Source organism: Geotrypetes seraphini, chromosome 1, assembly GCF_902459505.1.
Source record: "Geotrypetes seraphini chromosome 1, aGeoSer1.1, whole genome shotgun sequence".
In the NCBI taxonomy this organism is placed as follows: Eukaryota; Metazoa; Chordata; class Amphibia; order Gymnophiona; family Dermophiidae; genus Geotrypetes; species Geotrypetes seraphini.
Genome location: NC_047084.1, coordinates 14186785 through 14208255, shown reverse-complemented (window position 1 = coordinate 14208255; position 21471 = coordinate 14186785). Strand labels below are relative to the sequence as shown.

The 21471-nt window shown below is 45.3% G+C and overlaps 1 protein-coding gene across 1 annotated transcript in view; it reads left to right on the top strand.

Annotated features, from left to right (window-relative positions):
- The window catches only part of RASA1 (RAS p21 protein activator 1), a 207809-nt gene that overhangs the window by 33948 nt on the left and 152390 nt on the right, over positions 1–21471 (top strand). The window contains exons 4-7 of the mRNA XM_033922545.1: positions 3889–3959; positions 4056–4173; positions 21048–21079; positions 21257–21309. Of these exons, the coding sequence (XP_033778436.1) occupies positions 3889–3959; positions 4056–4173; positions 21048–21079; positions 21257–21309 (274 nt within the window). The remainder of the gene's footprint in view (positions 1–3888; positions 3960–4055; positions 4174–21047; positions 21080–21256; positions 21310–21471) is intronic.

Below are 21471 nucleotides of genomic sequence, written 5' to 3'. Positions count from 1 at the left end.
CATGAATAAACTAGAAAGCATTTCCAAACATAACTTTCCTTTTACATTGGTTTCTCTAGATGTCATATCTTTATATACTTCAATTCCCCAAAGTGAAGCTCTCGATGTCATCAAGGCAACGTTGGAGAAAAGAGTCCAGCCACATTTCATTCCTACCAACTTTATTCTTAATTTAGCACACATTGCTATGAAAGAAAATTTCTTTACGTACAACAAAGAATTTTACCAACAAAAATCGGGAGTAGCAATGGGAGCAGTGTTTGCTCCCTCGGTAGCTAATCTTTATATGTGTGAGTTTGAGAAAGCATGGATTGAAAATTCTCCTTTTGCAACATATATTTTCAAATGGTTCAGATACATAGATGACGTCTTGATGTTGTGGACAGGACCTACAGAAGACCTACACACTTTTTTTGATTGGTTAAATAGTTGCGATGACCATTTAAAATTCACAATAAAGATTTCTACTCAGTCAATAGAGTTTTTGGACTTAAAGATAACACAAACTCCTAATAACTTTGAATTTGATTTATATTCCAAACCTACAGATAGAAATACGTTTTTAAATTTCAACAGCTGTCATCCATATAGTCTCAAGAAAAACTTACCGTTTTCACAACTCCTACGCATTAAAAGAAATTGCACAAAACAGACTGATTATAAGGTACATTCTAAAAAATTTCTTAGTAAATTAAAAGACAGGGGTTACCCTAAGAACATATTACATCAATCAAAGAAGAGAGCCAAATTTGTCCACAGAGAGTGGTTAATGGAAGAAAAACAAAACAGAAGCAATGACCCTGAAGAAGAGATCATGACTTGTGTGCTCAAATATTCCAATGATGGTAGCACTTTAGCTCAGATCTTGAAAAACAATTGGAAAATAGTTCAATCAAACAAAATTTTTGAAAACACTGAGTTAAGAATGGCGTTTTCTAGAGAACGCAATCTTAAGGAATTATTTTCGTCTACCAGGGACACCAATGTAGAGGCTTCTCATAGAAATCTTTTACCTAACGGTTTCCATAAATGTGGCCGTTGCAGCATTTGTGCTTTGACTATCACACAAAATTCTTTCACCAACCCGTCAGACGGAAAAACATATCCAATTAAAAAATTTTTGACCTGCTCATCCGATTTTGTGATATATATCATTCTCTGCCCGTGCAAAAAGATATATGTGGGTATGACGACCAGATGCTTTAAAACACGCATCATTGAACACAAATCCAACATAAAACACAATAGGATGACAGCTCCTCTCGTAGAACATTGCTTCATTGCAAAACACAAATTTGAGGATCTCAAATATTTTTGTATTGACAAAGAGGAAAGTAACATCAGAGGGGGAGATAGAAGAAAACGACTTGCTCAAAAAGAAATTAGGTGGATTTATAGACTACAAACCATGTCGCCTAAGGGTCTTAACAACAATATAGATTGGAGAGTATTTTATTGAATTTCCTAACTAAGATCATCACTGATACGCATATTTTCAAACAAAATTTTATTCACATGGTATCTTTTACGCATGCGCATAGAGTAATTAGATAGCTTATAACAGCGCATGCGTCGGCGTCTCTGATGCTAAAGCGCCATTTTTTGTCTTGTTAACTCGAGACAGCACAAGTAAGTTCATTCTTATATATTTTAAGATTTTATTATTGTAGGCACGCTCACATGTTTTATTCTCAAAAGTTTTATTCTTAAAGGTTTAAGAAATATCTAATATCCTTTTTTCATTTATGTATTTATTTTCAGAAATTTGACCCCTGAAGAAGCCCAATTCGGGTGAAACGGGTCCCGTAGGGTGTATTGGGTGCATTAAGATAAGTGCAATAGATTTATTTTCATACTTATTTTGAGTTTATTTAGCACTTTACAGCACTTTATAGCACTTCACAATATTATTTGCAATTTCGGTACTCAATGATTGATATCTGAACCCGTATATACAACCTTAGTGAAAACTTCATTGATCTAAGAGACGGGTATCTGAGAGTACACTAATACTTTTGGTATCTTAAACCTTAAGTTCTACTAGTCTATTTTTTTGTTTATCAGCGGTGTAGCGGACAGGAGCGAGCTTTTTGCGCTCCTGCCTGGACCTGAACTGCTCCCTGAATGGCTGCTGCCAGTTCTTGTGGGACTCGCCATTCAGAGAGCGGCTCGGGCAGGAGCGCAAAAAGCTTGCTACTGCCTGGTACACCACTGGGCTGCGAGAGCTCAGGCAGCCATTCAGGGAGGGAGGCCTCAGCATGGGGCAGTAGCACAGAAAGCTCGCTCCTGCCCGTTGTACCATGCGGGAGGGAGGTAAAAAAAATTGTTAGTCGGCTGGGACAAGAGACGGGAGAGATCCCTCTTGTACCGGCCTGCCATTGGACCACCAAATCATACGGCAGGCTCGGTGGAGGCCTGCAGGACAGCGGGAAAGAGGGGGTGACTTGGTGGAGAGCCTGGCAGGGAGGGGGGCCTGGGTGCAGAGCCGGACGGGGAGTATGGAGACAGGGTGCATAGTCAGGCAGGGAGGGAGGGGAGCTGAATGCTGCTGAGCCTGGTTGGGAAAGGAGTGAGGGAGAGGGGTGGCAGGGCACAGTTCTCCCACCCCCGGTCTTATATTCAAGTCAACCGTTTTTCCTGCTTTTTTTGGGGGGGGATAAGCATACGTTGTCTTATATTCAGATGAACTTATATTTGAGTATATATGGTAATAAATAATTCTGCATAACCTCTCTGAGAGGAGTTTTTGAGTGTGGGGTCTATTCCTGAGGAGGCTTATAGGTAGGTATCTTATTGTATAATTTGTGACCAGCATATGAATAGAGATGCTCCTTGAGAGAGGATCTCCGAAGCCTCAAAGGTACGCTGAGGGCTAATCTATTATTTAGATACTCTGATCCTGATTGTGGAACATGGAGAGGATTCAGATCTTTGTGATACTGATGGGATCTGGATGGTTGACTATCAAAGATGGGATACTAGAGTCTGAACTTTTGGCCTGACCCACTTAATGTTATATTTTCTGTTTTCATGACCACTGGTGGAATGTGCAGTGAATAAGCTGCTTTCTGTCCTTTTGTGGGTTGGTTGGTTGGTTTTTTTTATATATTGTTTAGGATAAACTACTCCTGGGGGCATTCTGCCCAATTCAGAATTTACATAGAATCCCCCATGTAGAATTCTGCATTTGCGGCAGTGCATGGGGACCAGGTAGCGGTGGCAGCAGTAGCAGTGATGACTTCCCCTGCACTTGTGCTGGTCATATTAAGAACTGAGGAGTGTTTGCAGACTGGGCTGCTTCCAATTTTGCCTTCCTGGGCTTTGACCCCTGTTGTGAACTGTGTTCAGATTAGGACTTGACTTCTTGATGACAGAGGAGGAGGATTCAGTCCAATGTGCAGTCATTTTTCCTTTTCTTACCACATAATTGAGAGTGGGGTAGAGAGGGTAAAGCTGAACGTGTATTCCTTCTGTAGAGGAGGAAGGGAGGAATGATGGGGAAAAACACACCTGGAAGTGATCACCTTGAAGATGGTGTAGAGAAAGATGGAAGTTTGAACCTGCATTGGGGATGGGTGGGTAGGTAGGAGGAGAAAATCTTGGGAGGGTCTCAAACTTATGTGGAGAGCTATAATTGTTGGGGAGGGGGCTGTTAGGCTTCAAGTGTGGAGGAGCTTTGGCATTATGTGGAAGGGCTCTGCAAAAAAAAATTAAAAAAAAATCCAAATAGTTTCCAGAATTTTGTGGGTAATTCTCAAACATTTTTGCTAGAATTCATCTGGAATAATGTCCCCTAATTAAGCTTTGAGATGGGTCTATGTACTTAATTGCTCTGAATAAATCCTATCATTTGGATTTAGTCTCATTCATACTTACCTTGATTTTTAGCCTGTGGAGGACAGACGGAGAGTTCGAGCAATTCTTCCATATACCAAAGTGCCAGACACTGATGAGATAAGGTATTATAAAACATTTATATATCATTATTTTCATTGAATTATTGGATAGGTTATTAATTTGGTTACTAGTAACACTGGTTTTGTTTTTTCTGTCAGCTTCCTGAAAAGTGATATGTTCATTGTCCATAATGAATTGGAAGACGGGTGGTTGTGGGTGACAAACCTTCGGACAGATGAACAAGGTCTTATTGTACAAGACCTTGTTGAAGAAGTGGTAATCATATTAATAATGTTTTGTAAATGTCTGTGCTGTATTTTGTCTATTTATGGAAAACAATGCTCCTTGCAGATTATTCTCAAAGCACTTTTCACAAGGCATAGGAAATTGAATGAACACACTTTCATGGAATCCCTTCTAGAAATGTCCATGGGGTTTGTCAGAATATGAAGAAATGAAATGTAGCAACTTCGAGTTATGATGGAACTTTTTTTAATTATTTTTCCCACCAGTCTTTACTTGACTGAGATTGAAAATAGCCCCGGAGGTGATTTCCCCTGATTTCTATGATTTATTATCTGCCTGTAGCTAAGAAAAAAATATAATGCTTGAATGGGTACAGTACTGTATTTTACCAGTTATTTTTGTTTATTTAAAATATTTATTATCTGCCTAAAACCTAGGTGGCTTACAATAAATGCTTCTCAACTTCTTCAAGCCAAGTACCCCCTAAGTCTAACAAATATCAATAGAGTGCTCCACCCCAGAGCCAGCCAACCTCCGCCCCAGGCCCCACCCCCATAATAATAGAACTAATTGTAATGCAATTTCTTCTATCCATTTTTCATATACACACAATATAATCTTAATACGTAATGGTAACCACAAAATTAAAAAAAATCAAAGCACACTGTACAGAGAAAATGTTAATTATCATTTATATTTGGGTTTTTTCAAAGAGGTCAAGGCAGATGACTTTAAAATATGCTATGTCACCTCAGTATCAACTCTAGAAAAATAAACAAATATAATGCAAAATATAGACAGCAGATATAAATTCTCAAAATTGACAATTTTGAGCCAATATTTCTTTTTCCCGCTGCACGCTTTCTCTCCTCTAGACCTCTGTTCCTTCCCAAGCCAACATCTCTCTGCCCTTCCATGAGTCCAACTTTTCTTCCTCTCTCCACTGGCAACATTTCTCCCTCTCATATCCCCCGGATCATGTGCAGCATTTTTCACCATTGCCCACCAGCACCATGCCACATCTCTCCCTCCATCACTATGTCTAACATTCCTCCCCTTGCATCCCCTTCAATCTGTCCCTCTGTTCCCTCTCCACCACTATATCTAACATTTCTCCCTCTCATCCTTCTATTGCCCCTCACTCCTCTCTCTGTCCTTTCCCCATGTGTACCACCTCTTTCCCTATGTGTACCATCTCGGACCACTCGGGTCTTTATCTACCATAATTTACTATGTTACTATGTTTATCTCTTTCCCTCCTTCCCTCCCTTGTCCCAAGTTAATGCCCCCTCCCTTCCTTCTGTATCCAGAGTTCGTGCCCCCCCTTCCTGACTTTGTCCCAAAATCGTGCTCCTTCCCCCCCCCCTTCTCTTAGATCATGTCCCCTCTCTCTCTACTTGCTTGCTCCAGGGCTATACTCGCTTCCTTCAGGGCCATCCAGCTGGGCTGCTCTCTTCTACCTTCAGCGGCACTTGTTGCAGAGACGCGGGCAACCACTGCACATGGCTGACTGACAAGACTTCTCTCTGATGTCAGAGATGACATCAAAGAGAAGGCTTGTGGGTCAGCCACATGCAGCGGCTGCCCATGTCCCTGCAGCAAATGCCACTGAAAGCAGGAAGGAACAGCAACAGCTCACCTGGAAGGAGGTAACTGGGATCCCCTGCTGACTCGGAAGGTTTCCCTCTGACATCAGCTCCGGAGGTTGGCTTTGGCAGAGGGGAGCGGACAGGAAGGAGAGCATGGGATCCCTAGCGGTGGCAGCTGCTTCAGTGGAGGCTGGTGGGCAGGAAAGAGAGCATGGGATCCCCTGCGGCCATTAAGCAGGAAGTGGGGGCGGGAGACCCGCGCAGAGTATACCCCCAACAAGCGGCTCTCGTATCCCTAAGGGGTTATAATCAATTGAACATTAAACAAATACCACATCATTTACATCACTCTTAAGCTGTAATAATGATACAGAAAGCTCACCAAGCTGACTTTTTTTCTCTGCTATCTGGTTGTTGGCTTCTGCTTTCTCTACCTTAACAGGGGCAGTAGTTGAAGCCATTGTGATTAATGGTAGTATATGTAATTAGCAGTTCGTCTTTACTTTTCTTTTTGTATTTTTTTTATATTCTTTATTGGCTCCATCTATATTGTGGATAGTGTAATGGTGATTGTTTCCTTGGATAGTTTATTTCTTTTTCTCTGAGGACAAGCAAGACAGATGAATCCTTATATATGGGTGATGTCATCCTGAAGTAGCCTGGTACATACACTGCACAGCCTTAAAAGGCTTTTAGCACTGGTCCCTACTGTGAATGCACGAGTACCTTATTACATGTCGCATAAAACATGGGACCCTCAGTCTTGTTTTTTTCTGTGGAGTAGGGAGGTAGCACTATCTCCTTGTCAAGAGTTGCTTCAACTTGATTTTTGAGGTTTCCTGTGTGGGTATTTTTTTTTCATTTATTCATCTGTGGACCCAGTCCATAACTAAACTAAACTAAACCTTAGGTTTGAAGACAAACGTATCATCGATGTACCTAATCCATGTATGTAACTTGCTGTTGAACGGAGAACAAAAAATCCAGTCTTTTTCAAATTTATTCATATAAAGACACGCAACCGAAGGGGCAAAAGTGGCTACCATTGCCACCCCACTTGTCTGAAGGAAAAATTGTCGATTGAACAGGAAAAAAATTCTCTTTCATACAAATTCTTGATAGTTTCAAAATAAATTCACTTGGAACCCGATGGGGTCTTACCCGACAAATACATCTTTAAGACCATCTAGAGCCTCATCTTAGAAACATAGAAACATAGAAAGGTGACGGCAGAAAAGGGCTACAGCCCATCAAGTCTGCCCACTCTACTGACCTACCCCATTAAGTCTGAGTGCTGCTCGACCCACGTAGGGATCCCACGTGGATGTCCCATTTATTCTTAAAGTCGAGCACGCTTGTGGCCTTGATTACCTGCGTCGGAAGTTTGTTCCAGTGATCCACCACTCTTTCTGTGAAGAAATACTTCCTGATGTCACCTCTAAATTTCCCTCCCCTGAGTTTGAGCGGGTGCCCCCTTGTGACCGAGGGTCCCTTGGGAAGGAATATATCGTTTTCTACCTCGACACGACCTGTGACGTACTTAAAAGTCTCAATCATGTCACCCCTTTCCCTGCGCTCCTCTAGAGAGTACAGCTGCAATTTGCCCAGTCTTTCCTCGTATGAGAGACCCTTGAGTCCAGAGACCTTCCTAGTGGCCATTCGCTGGACCGACTCAGCTCGAAGCACATCTTTACGGTAATGTGGCCTCCAGAATTGCACACAGTACTCTAGATGAGGTCTCACCATGGTTCTATACAGTGGCATTATGACTTCAGGTTTGCGGCTGACGAAGCTTCTATTGATACATCCCATCATTTGCCTCGCTTTGGATGAGGCCTTCTCCACTTGTTTGGCAGCCTTCATGTCTGCACTGATGATCACTCCCAAGTCCCGTTCCTCTGAAGTCTTAGCTAGTGTTTCTCCATTCAAGGTGTATGTTCTGCATGGATTTCTGCTGCCGAGATGCATGACCTTACACTTTTTAGCATTGAAGCCCAGCTGCCATGTCGTGGACCATTTTTCCAACTTGATCAGATCCTGCGTCATACCATCCGTGGGATTGCTTCCACCCACTATATTACACAGTTTGGCGTCGTCGGCGAACAGCGCTACTTTACCCTGAAGCCCTCGGGTCAAGTCCCTTATGAATATGTTAAAAAGGGATGGTCCCAGGACTGAGCTCTGCGGCATACCGCTAGTCACCTCCGATGTCTCAGAGAGGGTGCCATTGACCACCACTTTCTGAAGTCTTCCACTCAGCCAATCGTTGACCCACGCCGTTAGTTTCTCACCTAACCCCATCGATTTCATCTTGTTTAATAGTCTACGGTGTGGGACACTGTCAAAAGCTTTACTGAAATCCAAGTATACTATGTCCAGAGACTCTCCCAAGTCCAGCTTTCCTGTCACCCAATCAAAGAAGCTGATGAGATTGGACTGGCATGACCTGCCCTTAGTGAATCCATGTTGACAGGGATCCCTCAGATTCCCATCATCCAATATCGCGTCTAATTTCTCTTTAAGTAGAGTTTCCATGAGTTTACACACTATTGATGTGAGACTTACTGGTCTGTAATTTGCGGCCTCCGCTCTGCAACCCTTTTTGTGCAGAGGAACCACGTTGGCAGTTTTCCAGTCCAGGGGGACTCTCCCCATGCTTAGGGAGAGATTGAAGAGTATTGCTAATGGTTCCGCCAAAATATCGCATAGCTCTCTGAGCACTCTTGGGTGCAGATTGTCCGGTCCCATGGCTTTGTTCACCTTGAGTCTTGACAGTTCTTGTGGGATAGATATATACAATGAAATAATGTCTAATATTGCCATCAGAAATTGTTGACCATGAGATTCTACAGATTGTAAAAACCTTAAAAAATTTGATGTATCTTTAATGTAAGTACTATGTTTTTGTACTTCTGGTTTCAAAAACCAATCTGTATAAATAGAAAGGGGCTCCAAAAGAGAACCTTTTGAGGAAATAATGGGACGACCTGGGGGGTGAAATTGATTCTTATGAATTTTTAGCAGTGTGTATATGACTGGAGCCACAGGATGGGGATTGCAACCTTTTTATGGGATCTAATTTTAAAGGTTTATATACACTCTCATCAGATAATTGTTTATAGATTTCCATCTCGTATCCTTTGCGATCTAAAATGACCATGGCACCTCCCTTATCTGCCCTTCTAATTACAGTCTCAGAATTATCTTTGAGGTGTTTCAACACTTCCCTTTCATTTCTATTCAAATTGTTCTTTTTTTTTTTTTTCAAATCTTTATTCATTTTAACATATACATCAAGTGTACATTAAAATATGAACACAACATATTACATTATCACTTGATATAAATTGTTCTTTCTATATGAAAAATTCAGAGCTTTCACTTCTTGCCTGCCAACATTCCTGAATGTCAATAGTGTTGGATCTAATGGAATAGGGGGTATCCAAGTGGACTTATTTTTAAATATAGATGAGTCACAACTGTGATCCATTCCTGAAAAGAAAATTTTAATCTGTAAATTTCTTAAAAACTTTTCAGAATCTATTTGAAATTTAAACTTGTTAAAATGTATGGAAGGAACAAATGACAAACCCTTTTTGAGTACATCTGTTTCTACTGTAGTCAAATTTGTTGAAGAAAGATTAACCACTATATCATTCAAAAAATTGGTCTTAGCGCAGATGGAATTATCTCCAGAATCTTCTATTGCCACTATCTATTGGGCTGGCCTGTCCATTGTTGTGGTTAATGTTGAAACTGGCCTCTGCCTCTTGGTTTTTTCCTCTTGTTCTTTGATAATTCTTTCTTCTGTTGGCTAAAAAATCAGCAGAACTATCGCTTGTGCTAGAAGATAATTGAGATGTAGAACCACTATAAGTTGTAATTGATTTAGAGGTATTGGAAGAGGTGATCTTATTGTACACCCAAGGGTATACTCGGTTTGATGAATAATCATTGGCATCTCTCGATAATTTCCTTAATTTCTGTTTTTTATACCTTCTTTAAATTTATCCATAAATTCAACTATTTCTTTATAACTAGTTTCAAACTCGGATTCACCTATTATAGTTTTTAATTTCACAAATTCCTCATTCAGCCTTGCTTTTTCTTTTTCTAAGATGGTACTACTCGTTTCCATAATTAAAAGCATAATATCTAAAGAACATTTATTGAGAATATGATTCCATTTATCTATAAAAATGTCATTGTCTTTGAATACTTGAGGCTGTAAATTAACTCTAAGACCTCTAGGGATTTGCTCTTTCCTACAATATTCTGCCAATGCAGTGCCATTTAATTCCAATTTGATGATCTGTTTATAGTGGGTAATGAATTCATCAATTTCAGTTTTTCCTTTGGTGTTAATGTTGGAACTTAAAGAGCCAAATTTATCCATAAGACCAGTTGTCAAATCGGCAGAAAAGCTTAAACCTGTTTCCAGGATTTATCACTCATTTTCCTAATATTATGAGTAAATCAACTATAAATGAAGAAAACACAAATTTGTCCAAAACCAAAAAATTCTTACAAAACAGAGAACAAAATCAAATCAAGTTATAATTGAATTACCAGACCTCAAATTGCCCAAGGCACTACTCAATTGAATTTTCGTGCCCTTGCTGGGGTGGTAAATTCATCATCGGTCTTTGGTAAAGTGACTTGTGTTGTGCAAAATTATTTAAATATCAATTATCAATAAATATTAATATGAAAGTGCTACAGCTATTCCGTCTCCACCAGCTTTAGCATCAGCAGTGCGAGGCTCTTTCTCACTTCTGGACAGCAGCAGACTTCTGAACGTTCAGGTAAATCTTCCAAATCCTCTGAGTCACTAAAAAACTAAAAGGTCTTCCTCTCCAGTTCCTCTGGAGCAGGACTCAGTACCTCCTAAATGGCCTTCTATGCTTCACTTAGTGCCTGAAACTTTGGACCAAGGGCATAATTCTATTTCCACAGTTTCCAATTTTTTCTTACTCTTACAAAAGTTTATGCAAGACATTTCTGCATTACTGCAGCAGTCTCCTCCTTAATCCTACTTTAATGGAGGTCCAGTAATGCCCTCAGTGTATCGAGCAGCCTTCTACACCAGATGCCATACTACCAGAATCTGAGGCTGTACCGCAGGACTCTGGAGTCCCTGTACCTCCGTTTGAGCTTCACTACCACGGGACACAGCCTGTCTATTAGACTGGCTTGATCCTGATGACGCCTACACCACAAATTTTATCCCTCCTTCACGAATACAGCCAACTCAACACCCAGAGCAACCAGAGGAATATTCATATCCCAGATTCCTACAAAAAGTAGCCTGTCTCCTCAGTCTTAACTAGACTACTACTCTAGCTGGCAAGAAGGATTTTCAAGCAATTCTTCAATCCTGTCAGAACTCTTCGAAAGAGTTTATTGCACTCCCAGTACATCAAATACTTCATGATCTTCAACTTGCAAACTTACAAAACCCCCTGTCAGTCTCAACACAACATCCAGACGTCTGGAATTAAAGTACAAAGTTCAAAAGGCACCTGGACATGATCTTCAACTGCCACATGATTCCATGGTGTGTCTGAGTTGACCATTAAAAAAGCTAAATCATAAAAATATCAATACAAGGAAGGGAAGGGTTATCGTCTGTTTGATGCCATTCAACACAAAGTTTACCGAGGTTCTGTGCTCTCATCCAAAATCATTGCTCATCAGCTACAAATCCTACACTCTCGACACTCCTTCTGGAGAGGCAGTTTCTAGTTGCTGCAGAATGAAGTTTCAAACCTCCACATTACACTTCAGGAATCAACTTGCCACTTGATTAAAACTATGACATATATGATATGACTGCTAGAACTGCAGCAGTGGCAATAGCGGCTTAATGCACAGTATGGCTTAAGGCAGGGGTGCCCACACTTTTTGGGCTTGCGAGCTACTTTTAAAATGACCAAGTCAAAATGATCTACCAACAATAAAATAATTTTTAAAAACCCCACAAAGCACACTGAAAGGCAGAGAAAATGTTAATTATAATTCATATTCCGGGTTTTTTTCAAAGAGGTCAAGGCAAATGACTCTGCAATGTCGCCTCAATAACAGCCATACACAAATAGACAAATATACCCCCTCCCTTTTTACTAAACCACATAGCAGTTTTTAGTGCAGGGAGCTGCGCTGAATGCCCCACGTTGCTCTCGACGCTCATAGGCTCCCTGCGCTAAAAACCGCTATTGAGGTTTAGTAAAAGGGAGCCATAGTGCAAAATATAGACAGCAGATATAAATTCTCAAAATGGGCACATTTTGATCACTAAATTGAAAATAAAATCATTTTTCCTACTTTTGTTGTCTGGTGATTTCATGAGTCTCTGGTTGCACTTTCTTCTTCTAACTTCTCACTTCACTCTGGCTGCACTTCTTCTTCTGATATCTTCTGACTTCAGCCCACTCCTGTATCCAATATTTCTTCCCTTCTTTCAGCCTCCTATATGCTTTCTCTCCTCCAGACCTCATTCTCTCCCCAACTTTTTCTTTCTTTCTCCCTGCCCCTTCTTTCTTTCTCCCTGCCTCCTGTTCTTTCTTTCTCTTTCTCTCCATGCCCACTTTCTTTCAGTCTCCCTGTTCCCTCTTTCTTTCTGTTTCCCTTCTTTCTTTGTCTCCCTGTCCCCCCTTCTTTCTGTCTCCCTGCCTGCCCCCTTTGTTTTTTTCTCCCTCCCTCCCCCAAGCCACTAGGTTTGCCACCGCTACCGGGAAACAGGCCTTCAAGCCACCACCGCCCCAAGCTTTCCTTGCAGAAGCCTTGCGCTGACCAGGGTTCCGCTCCCCTTCAATTCTGATGTGGGAGAGGAAGTTCCGGGCCAGCCAGGCAGCGATTGGCTGGCCCAGAAATTCCTCTCCGATGTCAGAATTGACGTCGGGGAGAGGAATGCTGGTCAGCGCGAGGCTTCTGCAGGCCCAAATCTCCGGACGCCCAGGGCCGAGGAAAAGAAGAAGCCAGTCTATAAATCCTTCCATGAGAGTCATTCCAGTCTCCTTTCAGCAGGGCACTTACAAAAATGCGTAGCCCCCCCCCTACTCAACTTCCCATTTTCAGGCTCAAAATGCCAGAACAGCAGCAGTTCTTGCATTTTTGGGCAGAGCACCTCCTGCTCCCGACCGCCTTTCTCCAGTCTGGTGGCTTGATTCCGCCAGGGGCAGCCGGCGCTCAGCTCTCCAGTGACGTGACTTCCCTAGACCTCCCTCCCGCCTTCTCCTGAAGGAAGTGACATCATCCCCCAGTCTATCAAAGATTTTCTACGGGAGAAAGCAAGGGTGTCAGGTCAAAAGCGCGCCAGGACAAAGGCGCGCGAGGAAGACGGGTTCTGGCAGTCAGGCAAGGAAGGACGCAGCGAGCATGAAGTGATGACCGGTGGGGATCCTCGGGGAGAGGAAGGCTGATTGGCCGGTCGATTGGGACGGCAACATGAGTCTATCAAGGAACCCGGGATGGGTTCCGTGATCGACTCGCATTGCCTTCCCGAGCGACCGGTCGATCGCGATCGACGTATTGGGCACCCCTGGCTTAAGGCATCAGACCTTGGAGAAGACTAGCAGATGCTCCCTGTCTAGGAGAGAGTTTATTTGTAAGAACATAAGAACATAAGCAGTGCCTCCGCTGGGTCAGACCACAGGTCCATCTTGCCCAGCAGTCCGCTCCCGCGGCGGCCCGAACAGGTCACGGCCTGTCTGAGTCACCAGAAGGGGCCCCCTTGCCACCTCGGTTTCCCATTGAGTCTTATCTTCCCATCGAAGTCCTAACCCTCCGGTCTTGCACATGCACGACCTGGTTGGATTTCTATACTTATTACTTGGTTTGCTTTCTATACCTGTGTTACATCCCAGCACCTCTCTCAGTATCCCACGATCCCCCTATCCCTCAGGAATCCGTCCAATCCCTGTTTGAATCCCTGTACCGTACTCTGCCTGATCACTTCCTCCGGTAGCGCATTCCAAGTGTCCACGACCCTTTGGGTGAAGAAAAACTTCCTTGCATTTGTTCTGAACCTATCTCCCTTCAGTTTCTCCGAATGCCCCCTCGTGCCTGTTGACCCCTTCAGCCTGAAGAATCTGTCCCTATCCACCCTCTCTATGCCCCTCATGATCTTGAAGGTCTCTATCATATCTCCCCTGAGCCTCCTTTTTTCCAGAGAGAAGAGCCCCAGCCTATCCAACCTCTCGGCGTATGGGCAGTGTTCCAGCCCTCTTACCAGTTTCGTTGCTCTCCTTTGGACTCTCTCAAGCACTGCCATGTCCTTCTTGAGGTACGGCGACCAATACTGAACGCAGTATTCCAGATGTGGACGCACCATAGCTCGATACAATGGCATGATGACTTCCTGCGTCCTGGTTGTTATGCCCCTCTTTATGATGCCCAGCATCCTGTTGGCTTTTTTCGAGGCTGCTGCGCACTGTGCAGATGGCTTCAGTGATGCATCCACCAGCACACCCAAGTCTCTCTCAAGACTGCTGTCTCCCAATAATGCCCCCCCCAATTTGTATTTGAACAACGGGTTCTTTTTCCCTATATGCATGACCTTGCATTTTTCCACATTAAAGCGCATTTGCCATTTGTTTGCCCAGTCTTCCAGCTTGTCCAGGTCCCTTTGCAGGTCCTCACACTCCTCCCTAGACCTGACTCTGCCGCACAGTTTGGTATCGTCTGCAAATTTTATAACCTCGCACTTTGCCTCTTTTTCCAGGTCATTGATAAATATGTTGAAGAGTAACGGCCCTAGCACCGATCCTTGTGGCACACCGCTTGTAACTCCCTGCCAGTCAGAGTATTGTCCCTTTACTCCGACCCTCTGCAGTCTACCCGACAACCAGTGCTCGATCCATCTGTGCACATCCCCTCCCACCCCGTGGTTCCACAGTTTCCTAAGCAGCCTTTCATGTGGCACCTTGTCGAAAGCCTTTTGAAAATCAAGGTAAATGATGTCTATAGGTTCCCCATTGTCCACCCGACTGCTTATTCCCTCAAAGAAGCACAGAAGGTTCGTTAAGCATGATCTTCCCTTACAGAATCCATGCTGGCTTGTTCTCAGTAGGCCATATCTCTCGATATGCTCGCAAATACCATCCTTGATCATAGCTTCCACCATCTTCCCTATAATTGAAGTCAGGCTCACCGGCCTGTAGTTTCCGGGGTCACCCCTCGATCCCTTCTTGAAAATAGGTGTGACATTCGCCAATTTCCAGTCCTCTGGTACCTCTCCAGTTTTCAAGGATAGGTTGCAAACATGCTGGATTGTGCCCGCTATTTCTTGTCTTAGTTCTTTCAGAACCCTTGGGTGGATCCCGTCCGGGCCCGGCGATTTGCCGCATTTTAACCTGTCTATCTGCTTGAGGACATCCTCCTTACTTACCTCTATGTGTTCTAATTTTTCAGCCTGTTCCCCACTCATGAGCTCCTCTGAGTCTGGTATGTTAGATGTGTCTTCTCTCGTGAAAACCGACGAGAAGAATGTGTTCAACCTCTCAGCTACCTCTTTATCCTCCTTGATCACTCCCTTCCTATCCCCATCGTCCAACGGCCCCACCTCCTCTCTCGCTGGTCGCTTCCCCTTTACGTAACTGAAGAATGCCTTGAAGTTTTTCGCCTCCCTGGCCAGCCCCTCTTCATATTTCCCTTTTGCTTTTCTAACCTCTCGGTGGCATTCCTTTTGGCATTTCCTGTGCGCCTGGTGAAGTCAAAGCAACAGTTTATCCCAGGACAAGCAGGCAGCATATTCTTAACGCATGGGTGACGTCACCGACGGAGCCCCGGTACGGACACTTTTAACTAGAAAGTTCTAGTTGGCCGCACCGCGCATGCGCGAGTGCCTTCCCGCCTGACGGAGGAGTGCGTGGTCCCCAGTTTCTTCGTTTCCGCGGAGCGAAGAAGACGCATGTGTTTTCAACGGCCGTTGAAAAAATCAGTTTCTGCCTTCCCACTCGCGTAATTTTTCATTTTTCTTCTATTTTTTCCCTTCGGATTACTTTACTTTTATTTAAAAAAAAAAAAAAATCGTCGAGTTTTCTTTATTTTTTCAGGCCGGCCCCGGCAGGGCCTGTTACCACCATACAGGCCTCCGGCTTCGATTTTGCGGAGGCCGTGTTTCCCTTCATGCCCCCTCAACCGGGCTTTAAGAAGTGCCAGCGGTGTGCACGCCCGATTTCTCTCACCGACCCGCACAATTGGTGCCTGCAGTGCTTGGGTCTGGAGCATCGGGCTGACACCTGCACCCGCTGCGCTACCCTTAAAAAGCGCACTTTGAAAAATAGGCAGATCCAGCAAAATATTCTTTTCGGTACCGGATCTGCCATGGAATCTGCCGCGACGTCGACGGCACCTCAAAAGTCGGCACCGACTACTTCGACGACACCGGATCCTTCTTCGGGGTCGCTGGCCCCAGGTAAACCGGCTAAGAAGCCTTCCACTTCCCTTGAGCGCCCTCCTGCCACGGCTGCGACGCCGGTCCTCCCGGCACCGCACCGGCCCCGCAAACGCTCAGCTCCGATATCGGTGAGTGCCTCGTCATCGGCCTCCTCATCGCCGGAGCGTAGAGCGGCACCTATGGTACCGAAGAAGAAAAAAGCGGTACCGGTGCCTCCCCTGGACGACTGCATCGCAGCCATACTCCAAGCCCAATTACAAGAACAGCTACAGCAGCAACTCCAGCAACTGTTGCCGGCGATGTTAGCCCCACACCTTCCGGTACCGGACCGGTCTGAGCCTCGCACAATTCCATCGGTATCGACCCCCTCGGTACCGCTTAACACTTCCATGCCGGTGCTCTCGGCTGAACCACACCGTTCCCAACCTACGGTGCAGGCCCGCTCTGATACCGACCCTTCCCGGTACCAGGAACGGCACCGGTCTTCCTCTCCCGGTACCGCCTCGGTACGCTCCGGCAAGTCTCTCTCCAAGACCCGCCATGCCGAGCCCTCTACACCGATGTCCCGCCGTGCGCACCCCGACGTCAGGGACCCGGACTTATGGGAAGAATCCCCGCACGGTACCGAGGAAGACGCTTCGTCAACAGACGAGGAACCCTCGGTGGCTGATACCGGTTCAAAACCCGAACAGTCCTCTTTCACCAAATTCCTCAGGGAGATGTTGACGGCTCTTTCCATTCCCTTAGAGTCCGACTCTAAAAAGTCCCAGGCCTTTCTCGATGCCTTAGACTTTGAACAACCTCCCAAGGAATTTCTTAAGTTACCCGTCCACGACATCCTACACGTCCACGACTTCTCCCAGTTTTTTTATAAAAACTGGGAGAACCCCCTCACTATCCCCGGGGCCCCTCGCAAACTGGATAGCTTATACCGGGTCATTCCAATCCCAGGATTTGACAAGCCTCAATTGCCCCATGAATCTCTTCTGGTGGAGTCCACCTTAAAGAAAACTCAGGGCTCCAGTGTCTATGCCTCCACCCCTCCTGGCAGAGAGGGGAAAACTATGGATAAGTTTGGCAAGCGCCTTTTCCAGAATGCGATGCTGGCCAACAGGGCTAATAATTACACCTTTCAATTCTCCTTCTACATGAAGCATCTGGTGCAACAACTCTCCTCCTTACAGAAATACATTCCTGAACGTAAGGTCCCCCTCTTCCAACAGCAAATTTCCAGTCTGCTCCAACTCCGGAAATTCATGGTACGCTCCATTTATGACTCATTTGAGCTGACCTCTCGAGCATCTGCCATGGCAGTTGCCATGCGACGTCTAGCCTGGCTGAGGGTTTCTGACCTCGACATAAACCACCAAGACCGCCTGGCTAACGCACCTTGTCTTGGTGACGAATTCTTCGGGGAGTCCTTGGACTCAACAACCCAGAAACTCTCGGCACACGAGACCAAGTGGGATACTCTGGTTAAACCTAAAAAGAAGACTCCGCCTGCTCGCCCCTTCAGACAGCAGTCTTCCTACCAGCGCAGGTTCTCGGCCAGACCTCTCAACCCGCCACCTCAGCAACCTCGCCGACCTCGTCACCAGCATCAAACTCAGGCTCGCTCCCAGTCTCACCAACCTGCCAAGCCTCTCCCTCCGTCAAAACCATCTCAACCCTTTTGACTCCTTTCTCCAGGGCATGGCCAGTCTCCCACCATCAATGCCTCTTCCTCAGCCTATCGGAGGACGCCTCCAACTCTTCTTCAGCCGTTGGGAGATCATCACATCAGACCAGTGGGTCCTCAACATCATTCGCCACGGCTACTCTCTCAACTTTCAGACTCTTCCACCAGACAGTCCTCCCAAAGAGTCTGCTTTCCACTCCTCCCAATCCTCCCTCCTCCTGAGGGAGGTCCACTTCCTTCTTCTTCTCAACGCCATCGAAGAGGTACCCTCAGACCAAAGGGGTCAGGGATTCTACTCCCGCTACTTCCTGGTTCCCAAGAAGACAGGAGACCTCCGTCCCATCCTCGATCTTCGGGACCTCAACAAGTGTCTGGTCAAGGAAAAGTTCAGAATGCTCTCCCTTGCCACGCTCTACCCTCTTCTCTCTCAACACGACTGGCTATGTTCCCTAGACCTCAAAGATGCCTACACTCACATTCCAATCCATCTGTCTTCACGTCGCTACCTCCGATTTCAGGTACAGCACCGCCACTATCAGTACAAAGTGCTACCCTTTGGCCTCGCATCATCGCCCAGGGTGTTCACCAAGTTCCTTATTGTGGTGGCGGCTTTTCTCAGGTCTCACAACCTCCAGGTGTTCCCCTACTTGGACGATTGGTTGGTGAAAGCACCTACGTCTCCACTTGTGCTACAAGCCACTCAGCACACCATCTCCTTCCTCCATCTCCTGGGGTTCGAGATCAACTACCCCAAGTCGCATCTGCTTTTCACACAGCGACTTAAGTTCATCGGAGCCGTTCTCGACACCACTCTGATGAGGGCGTTTCTCCCCTCCGACCGCCAACGGACCCTGCTCCACCTCTGCCGTCAGGTGCTCCTTCATCACTCCATTCCAGCTCGGCAGATGATGGTCCTCCTGGGCCACATGGCCTCGACGGTCTATGTGCTTCCTCTGGCGCAACTCCATCTCAGGACACCTCAGTGGACTCTAGCCAACCAATGGTCACAGACCACGGATCCTCTTTCTCATCCCATCTCTGTGACATCGTCTCTTCAGCAGTCTCTTCAATGGTGGTTGAACTCCTCCAATCTTTCCAGGGGTCTACTCTTTCATCTACCCCCTCACTCCATGATCATAACCACAGATGCCTCCCCCTATGCATGGGGAGCTCACCTGGGACATCTTCGCACCCAGGGACTCTGGATCCATCAGGAGCGTCAACATCACATCAATTTCCTGGAACTCAGGGCCATGTTCTATGCTCTCAAGTCCTTCCAGCACCTTTTCTACCCTCAGGTTCTTCTCCTGTGCACAGACAATCAAGTCGCCATGTACTACATAAACAAGCAAGGCGGCACCGGATCTCCCCTCCTCTCTCAGGAGGCCATCCGCATCTGGACCTGGGCCACGGCCCACAGTCTCTTCCTCAAGGCTGACTATATCCAGGGCAAACAGAACTCCCTGGCCGACAATCTCAGCCGCATCCTTCAACCTCACGAGTGGACTCTGGATCCTCCCACACTCCGCTCCATCTTCGCTCGGTGGGGCACTCCTCAGGTGGACCTCTTTGCAGCTCCTCACAACCGTCAGCTGCCCCATTTCTGTTCCAGACTCTTCTCTCCTCACTGTCTGGCCCCGGATGCATTCCTGCTCAACTGGACGGATCGGTTCCTCTATGCCTTTCCTCCACTGCCTCTGATGTTGCGGACGTTATTCAAACTCCGCAGGGACAGAGCCACCATGATTCTCATCGCCCCTCGGTGGCCTCGTCAACACTGGTTCTCCCTCCTGCTTCAGCTCAGCTCCAGGGAGCCCATTCCTCTCCCTGTGTTTCCTATTCTACTTACACAGCAGCATCAGTCTCTACTGCATCCCAATCTGTCCTCGCTCCACCTGACAGCTTGGTTTCTCTCGGGCTGACCTCTCCAGAGAATCTGTCTCAGCCTGTCCGTCGTATTTTGGATGCCTCCAGGAAACCGGCCACCCTCCAATGTTACCATCAGAAGTGGACCCGGTTCTCCTCTTGGTGTCTACTACATCACCACGATCCCACCTCATTGGCGGTGGAAACTGTACTGGACTATTTGCTCTCTCTGTCCGACGCTGGCTTCAAGTCTACCTCAATCAGAGTCCACCTCAGTGCTATCACTGCATTTCATGAGCCTATCCTCGGAAAACCTCTCACGGCTCATCCCCTGGTTTCCCGATTCATGAGAGGCCTCTTCAATGTCAAACCACCTCTGAAGCCTCCTCCAGTAGTCTGGGACCTGAATGTGGTTTTATCAGCCCTCATGAAACCTCCTTTTGAGCCTCTTGCCACAACTTCACTCAAATTTCTTACGTGGAAGGTGTTTTTTCTCATTGCCATCACCTCTGCCAGGAGGGTTAGTGAGCTGCATGCACTGGTTGCCGACCCCCCTTTCACTGTTTTTCACCATGACAAGGTGGTTCTGCGTACCCATCCTAAATTCCTTCCCAAGGTGGTCTCGGACTTCCACCTCAACTAGTCCATTGTATTGCCTGTCTTTTTCCCTAAGCCCCATTCTCATCCTGGGGAACAGCTGGACTGTAAGCGTGCCCTTGCATACTACCTTGACCATACCAGGGCTGAAAGAAAATGATGCACAAATGGGTCCTAACCATCATCTCTCAAGGATATTCACTTAACTTCCTCACTCCCAAACCAAACCCCACCCCCTATCCAACATACCTCATCAGCATATCCCACAACTTCCTGGTGAAGAAAATATGGTATTGGGTCACATTGGGGGGTGGAGGGAGGGTTTTTTATTTAAAAGCATGATCAGTGAGAAGCACAACATCCATGGTCCTCTGAGTAGAAAGACTGTCTATTAAAATAATATTTCTAGCAGCTATATTTAATGACTCCATTTCAGAATGATTGAGGGTGCCAAACGCAATGCAAGTTATTTCATCCTGGACCCAATGAAGCAAGCTTGCTCAATATTTAGGGTATTCAGCACCCACTGGCATCCACAGGGCTGTATGTGAAATTGATCTTAGTTACAAGCTACATGTCAAGCTAGTCCAGATGCAGTGCGAGTTGGGAGAAGATTAATTACTTACTTTCTTTGCTGGTCTGGAAACACATTGTGTCAGGAGTAATGTCAACTGTTGGCAGAATTTCAAACATTGTTTGACATCACAATTTCATAAAATAATTAGAAAGCTCGATAGGTATATATTAGCTAAATCTTTCTTCTTTTTTTTTAAAGGGACGTGAGGAAGATCCACATGAGGGAAAAATGTAAGTGCACTTTTCCCATAGATAAGGTTAAGAAAAAAATTATCATATCAGGTTTTATAAATTGAGTGAAATTTGTGCTCTTTAGAGAACTGAATACATTTGGACTTGCCGGTTTATTACTAACGCAAGAATTGAGAAAAATCTTCTTTCTTTCTTTTTTTTTTTTTTTTTTAATAGATGGTTCCATGGGAAGATATCCAAACAAGAGGCTTACAGTCTGCTAATGACAGGTACCGTCAGTAGTTTAGAAAGGCTTTTTCACGGTGTAAAGCATGAAGAAGAGTCTTTTAAATTGATGCAACTACTGTATCTATGTGAATATAATATAAATCTTTTAAATAAGTTTTAAGTACGTACAATCATTTGAGGGTAGGATTGAGGGAGAGTTGCAA